This window comes from Adiantum capillus-veneris, chromosome 6, assembly GCF_014529385.1.
Source record: "Adiantum capillus-veneris isolate H3 chromosome 6, ASM1452938v2, whole genome shotgun sequence".
In the NCBI taxonomy this organism is placed as follows: Eukaryota; Viridiplantae; Streptophyta; class Polypodiopsida; order Polypodiales; family Pteridaceae; genus Adiantum; species Adiantum capillus-veneris.
Window position 1 is genome coordinate 4,460,951 of NC_140936.1, and position 6,786 is coordinate 4,467,736.

Below are 6,786 nucleotides of genomic sequence, written 5' to 3' on the forward strand. Positions count from 1 at the left end.
TCATCTCTCTCTGTATATCTCTCTCTCTTTCCTTCTCTTTCTCTATATTTTACAAGTCTGAGGTTTGAAACTACCAGGTTATGACCCTATGGCCCGACTAGGCTTCCCTCTTTCAAAGCTTAAAAATAACTTTAATATCTTCATGAGGATTTAGGTTGGGAAATTGTTTGTGTAATACCATATGGTAACTCTCTACCATATCGGCGTGGTTTGGCCATGGAGTGTGTGAAAAGCCCTTTTTTTTTGGGCGCCAGCTATACTTTGGGGTCTTATAATATTTTTGGTAAAGAAAACTAATCATATCTGAAGACACAGAGTGGCGTGACAGAACATCAAAGTGGCTCTAATGGCTACTGCAGACGCCACTTGCTATCTTTGGGATGCATGCAACTAGCACCGCCCGAGCTCGGGTGGGTGGGCATTCGAATGTGACGACGGAAAAAGACTCCATGTGCTCCGGAGTGGGCTCCACGGCCGGTTGGGGGATACTGCAAGGCTTGGACACCACCTTATAAAGGTGAGCAGAACGCTCACTTAGCTTCCATTGAGCAAAGGGTATTTCTGTTCTTTCAATTTGTTTGCATACATTGAATGGGTAAGGGCTTCAACTCCGCAAGCAACTTTGTGATGGCTCCCATTAGAAAAACACCTGCCGAATCTACAGAGGTATTTTTGCACCTTTTATGGCATTTTGAGTATGGTATGATTGGGTTTATTGCAATGACTTAGTGTATTTTGTTGGGCAATCCACTTTGTTGGAATAGATGGACTGGCCATGTGTCTGAGTAGTGGTTGGACTTTGTTTGGATGTTTTACTGTTGTGGTTAATGAAAGGGATGATCGGGTCCTTGCCGATGAGTGATATGTGGTAGTATATGCTATCTTATGCTGTTCCTAGTTGTGTTGCTGACTGGTTTGTCTTTCTTTCTATATTGTTTTACAAAGTCTTAAGCTTGTGTTTTGGGCTGTAACGCTGCTCATTCTATCCATTATGGAGTATGGTTTGAGGAAGAGTGTAGTCTCGGGCTATGGAACTGATCTTCTCTCTCAGTTTGAGGGGTTGGGATTGATCTACCTTGATTCTTGGCATTATCTTGTAGTGGTGTGTTGGAAGGGATGACTGGCCATGTGTCTAATCATTGGTTGGACTAAAACAGGACCATCTTACCCTTTATTGGCTTGTAACTAAGATGTATTTGCTTTGGATATACTGTCGAAAGAAATACACGATTTTGTACTATATCTGTAGGCCAAGGTCTTTGTAGAATATCTCATGTGTTATGTATATTGTTAATAGTTAAAACTCTCTCTCTCTCTCTCTCTCTCTCTCTCTCTCTCTCTCAACTCTGTGTGTGTTCGAGCTCTTGTCTCATAGAAGGGATTTCCCCTCAAAAATACACAAGCCATGACTGCTTCTACCCCAAAAGCTATCTGAGAATCCAAGCATAAAAAGCATACTATGTGCCTTTTCCTTGTATGGTGTGATTTATGTGCTTTGTAACACAATTATGAGGAGGTGCATAGGAAGCACATAGCTCACACCGTATACCCTTCTCACACCGTAGTGGAAGCATGAGACATCAGATACTCATAGCATTGTTTGTACATAAGCATTAAGGCTTACAACCTATTTGGTTCTCAATGTGAGCAACCCACTACTTGAATACATCAAACACTATCTCTTACTTACGAATGGGGTATGCCAATACTTTCTCACTAGCATCATCAATTAATGTAACAAAATACATCGCACCTCATACGTTAATGTTCACAAGGGCTAGCTTTTCCCGTTTCTAGTGTTCACAAGAGAAGACCGAGCTTGAGGACCATAAATGTAATGCTCATAGCATTGTTTGTACATAAGCGTTTCGGCTTACAACCTATTTGGTTCTCAATGTGAGGAACCCACTACTTGAATACATTTGTAAGTAAGAGATAGTGTCTGAATACATCAAACACTATCTCTTACTTACGAATGGGGTACGCCAATACCTTCCTACTAGCATTATCAATGAATGTAACAAAATACATCACACCTCATATGTTAATGTTCACAAGAGCTAGCTTTTCCCGTTTCTAGTATTCACAAGAGAAGACCGAGCATGAGGACCATAAATGCAATGCTCAAAAAAATCAAAGCTACTAAAATCAAAATCAAGAATGTAATCAGACGTGCCAATAATTTCATGCCTTTTAGTGATATATGCGCCAAATGTGGATGCCATACCATTGGAGGTTGTTTTGCTATTTCAACAATGGTATCAAGAACGCTAGCAAATACGTTGTATTCTCTTGCACCCTTTTCAAAAGAAAGGTTTCCCTTTGTGAGCTACTAACATCCATGACCAAAAGATAAATGAAAACTAAGAGAGAATAATTAACCCACACTAATCAAGCTCTTTGCAAGAGCTCGCAGATAATGCTAAATCCAATGACTCTTAAGTGCTACATAATATTTACTGTAATTGCTACATTTATGCCATAACTGACAAAACTTGTAATGGCTTTCCATGGCTCTCTTTGCCTCATAAGATCTTGTTTTCTTGTGCATCTTGTGACTGCATAAATCTAGGGACCAAAGGGTTTCACAATTCACATGTCTTTAAAGATCTCTTACTCTCACTTTTAATACTGTGGTTACAACAATCTGCTGTTCAATTACCAATCTTCTTAAAGAAAAAGTATTGAGAGCATTGACATACAAGAAAGACGACAACTATATCTGTCCAAGTGGCAAAATGACCTCTATACTTGTGGTCTAGAGTGTGTGAAAGGTATGTTCCAATAGGTCCTAATAAAGGTACTTATCTGATTTAAAAGACACAATTAAGTCTTGTGATTGCATCAATTGGTTGGGGTAGTACTTTTCCTATTGTGGCTGCAGTGCCAATGCAATGCGCTGGTCACATATGGTTTACTTCAAGAAAAAGTATTAGAGTGTTTCACAGATAGAAAAACGATACTAAAAAAGAGCTCCATAGTTGTGGTCTAACGTGAATCAAAGGTTATGTCTATGGATGTCCCAACAAAGGTACATATTGTGCTGAGTTGGATTGGATCAATAAAATTGTCATAATTGAGTCTTGTGATTGAACCAATTGATTGGAGTTGATGGCCAGCAAAGTGGAGCCTCAAAACTTAAGAGTCTTCATGGAGACCAACAATGGCATTGCCTTTCACCCAAACTGGAGAGAGAGAGAGAGAGAGAGAGAGAGAGAGAGAGAGAGAGAGAGAAGGAAACGAAGAAAAAGAGAGACTATACATTATAAGGAGAAAAACAAAACATACTTTTCAAAAATTGAAACGTTGCTTCGTTGTACACGGACTGAAACTCCCTCGCATTTACCCTCCCTTCTAGTGAAAGGCAGTGCCATCAATGGCCTAAGAATTTGGAAGATATGTAAAGTCGAAAACTTGATACGGCCCAAGAAAATGGAAGATATAAAGTGGAAATTTGAGTATTTTGTTGTGGAGGAGGAAAGATGTGGTGTGTGATTGAAGACAAAGAGGGCAATTGTTCAAATGTGGGCCGTCTAAGGAGAGCTAATTTGAATAGGGACCGTGCATGATTCAAGATTCTTCATCTCGTGTAGAGGGGGCCGGGGCCAAGGGGACCCAGACAGCTACATGGCTGAATGCTCCTGAGCCCTCTGGCCATGGCGGACCCTTTCTCCTTTTGTCCACATACGGGTGCCTTCTTATCTTCGAAGATCCCTACGTAACCTAGCAACTTTGCCCTTGAGAACGTCGCGTGAGCTCCTTCCATCTCGCCCCTCGAGCGAGCTGGGTCATGGATCTTCGCTCTGTGTTCGCCCCGTCGTGTACTCTCTCCATCCACAAATCCTTCCTCCAGGTATACCTTCTACTACCATCGCTGTTCTCTTTCGCATGCATTCGGAAAGACTTGCGGCTTGAAGATGGAGTAGGAATTCTGTGTAACTTACGTTAGCTCCTGTATCTGACTTCATGATGGACCGTGTCCCATTTGCCCCGAGCCAGGTTCAATTCATAAACCAAGATTGTGGATTTGGCATAACTTTTCCATGGGCCATGATGACTTAAGCATCGGTTATTATGTGCTAGCTTAGGAAAGCAATTAAATCCACTCAATTTTCAGGAAGCTCATATTGCTAATTTCAATTTCGCAGGGTGTAGAGTTCCAGCCTTGCCTTCACCATGGTGCTGGTTTCAAAAGGGTATTGACCAAATGCTGCCATCGTCGTATTTGTGGAGGATTGCAAGCAGAGGTGGTCGAGGATTCCACACTCATTGACATACAAGGTATGATCTTTGCAGAGGGTAAAGGAAGCTTCTTAATTAAGGCTTGGATGGTTAATGAAAGAATTCGAAGTGCATAGGTGGTGTTGCAGCTCCTGATTATTTGTGTTTGGTTGTCTCCACAGAGAGCAGTGATGGGTATGTCTTGTTCAAGTTTGGAACCACTCAACTTTATGAGGATCCACCACGCTTCATATCGTCAGTTGCACAACCGAAATCGGTAACTCACATAGAGGCAGGCAGAGAGGTGATTGATTGTTCCGCAGTTGTTTACAGGCTTCCGAATGAGAATGAAAACAGCTTTATAGGGCCCTACCACTGGGGCTATCAAGCCTCATCTCTTCTAGATACACCATCTAGTACCTCTTCTTCAACTACCTCTTCCTATGAGAACAGGGCAGAGTTACCAAGCCTTACCTTCAGCTCTGAGGTACCTGATGTGCCCTTGGACTTCATTGGACCTCGTAGTTTTGCCGACTATCTTGTCAGTGCAGAGGCTAGAAATGAGTCATTTGCAAGATTTGTGCGCTCTTCGGGCTTCACCGCCTCGATGGTGAAGCTGCTACCTGCGAATATGTAAGTCGAATTGTCTGTGAGTGTGCTTTTTGACTGGGTTTTGTGTAGTTTTCAGTGGGTTGTGTGATGTTGTGACACAAACGATTGCGTCCACAGATCTTTTGAGGATGTCAGCAGCAAATCAACAAGTTTGGGCCCTGAAGCAGTGCATTCAATGAAGTCTTCTACTGTCAAACGGTGAGGCTTGATGAGCTCCAATAGCTTGTATGGAGGCTTCAATTTGTAGGGTGTCTAATCTGTTTCTCGTCTTTTGCCATCAGAGTGAGCAGAGAAGGGAAGAAAACAAGAGCTCGACATAAGAGACCTTCTCGAGACTTGTATAGAAGCAGCTCCTTCCAAATGTATGAATTAATCTTCTGCTACCCTTTCATGGACCCCAGCAAAGCTGCCTCTACATGGAAGGCCATACCGAAGGAGAAGTACACAGAGCTTTTTGGCGCCCTTAATCAGCTTGCTGTCGGGCTTGCGGGGAGTGGTCTTGCGCTTGTATTGTTTGTAGCGTCGAGGATGCTATGCCTGAATGCAACTCTAGACTGCATTAAATTGATGTCTTTGTTACGTGGGGTAGGTTTGCTCTGGCTCTCCTCAGCCTTGCAGCGATTTGGGTCTGCGGTCAAACTCATGGGAGAATGTGGCGAGAAAGCTAGGTCAGAGAGAAAAGAGCATCTGGCTATGTTGAGGAAGGAAGTGCATGCTGTGACATTCAAGGTGTGCACGATGGTAATGTTATCAATGGTCAGGTTGGCTTAAGGCTATTGATTTTGTTTGGTGCTTCTTTCTCTGATGTGATATAGGTGTTAGTTATGATTCGATGTTCATTCTTTAGCTTTACATCCCATGGCGAGGCTAGATTAGTTGCCATCCTTGTTGATTTACCCATCCCAACTCCTTGCGTTCAATGCCACACTAGTTCTGGTTGAGATATTTATTCTTATGTAGATGTAGACTTTGTAGTCATTTATGGGCTCTCCTTGTCCACACTGCGTTGTGTTGTTGGTTGCTCTATGTGCATATGTAACTTCTTCATGATTCGTCCTTCAGCCACTTTGAGCCGTTGGATTTGTTCTTTGGCAGTGTCATCTTTCCCTGTCGAGATGTTGAGAAGACTGTCACTAGTCGAGCTTATTTCCTATGTTAACTGCCATTGTGAATAGCTATGTGAGTCTGGAGTGGCTTCCACTAAGAACAGTGAAGTAGATTGCAATATTGTTAAAACAGTCGCTACTTAGACTGGGTTTAAATGTGCTGGTGGAAGAGCTTGGCTTCTTTGCATGGACAGTTTCCATTGGCTGCGCCAAAAGCTCGAAATTGCTGGCTCCACCCCCGGGAAGAGAGAGTTTCCTGCAGCTGAAACTGGTCCATTGTGGATGCGTACTCTCCACAGGATTGAACTATGTCCATTACTGCACTGAGCCGCCGATTCGAGTGTGTACACTATCACTCTTGGCAGCTCTTCACAGCCCATGTAGACATCATATGCTGTTGCTGCTGTCCAGTGTGAACAGGGGATGGAAAAGGCTTTGCTCAGAAAAACTTCTATTGCTGTGCTGTCTGAACCCTGCCTTCTCTAAGCTGTACCGTTTTTGCATGGGACATTTGCTCGGAAATCTGAGGGATTTTGATAGATCGCATGAGCACTTAGTTTAGAGAAGAGGGGAGCTAGTAACGGGAGTGTGGGAGGGACCAGAATTCTATCGTAAGTTAGCATCTGGATGTCAATAAATAGATAAATCTATTTATTGTTTGTCTTTTCGTCAGATTTGCATTTAATTCCCGAGGTAAGAATAACCAAAATGTCTCTGGTACAAAAAAGTATATCCAACTGATTTACCGATATCGCGGGAGACAATACAATATTCTTTGGTGCTGTGGTGTATATGATGTGTTTGGAATCTGTATTCTGCGTTGGTACATCCTCCCCGAGTCTGATAG

General features: G+C 42.6%; 1 protein-coding gene across 1 annotated transcript; it reads left to right on the forward strand.

The window, feature by feature from the left end:
- The first annotated feature begins 3,696 nt into the window (after positions 1-3,696).
- LOC147455076 (uncharacterized) lies at positions 3,697-5,832 on the forward strand. The gene is made up of 5 exons (XM_086513923.1): positions 3,697-3,853; positions 4,149-4,281; positions 4,404-4,854; positions 4,951-5,031; positions 5,115-5,832. The coding sequence occupies exons 1-5, from the start codon at positions 3,791-3,793 to the stop codon at positions 5,602-5,604; spliced, it is 1,218 nt and encodes a 405-aa protein (XP_086370049.1). The 5' UTR covers positions 3,697-3,790; the 3' UTR covers positions 5,605-5,832.
- Positions 5,833-6,786: the final 954 nt, after the last annotated feature.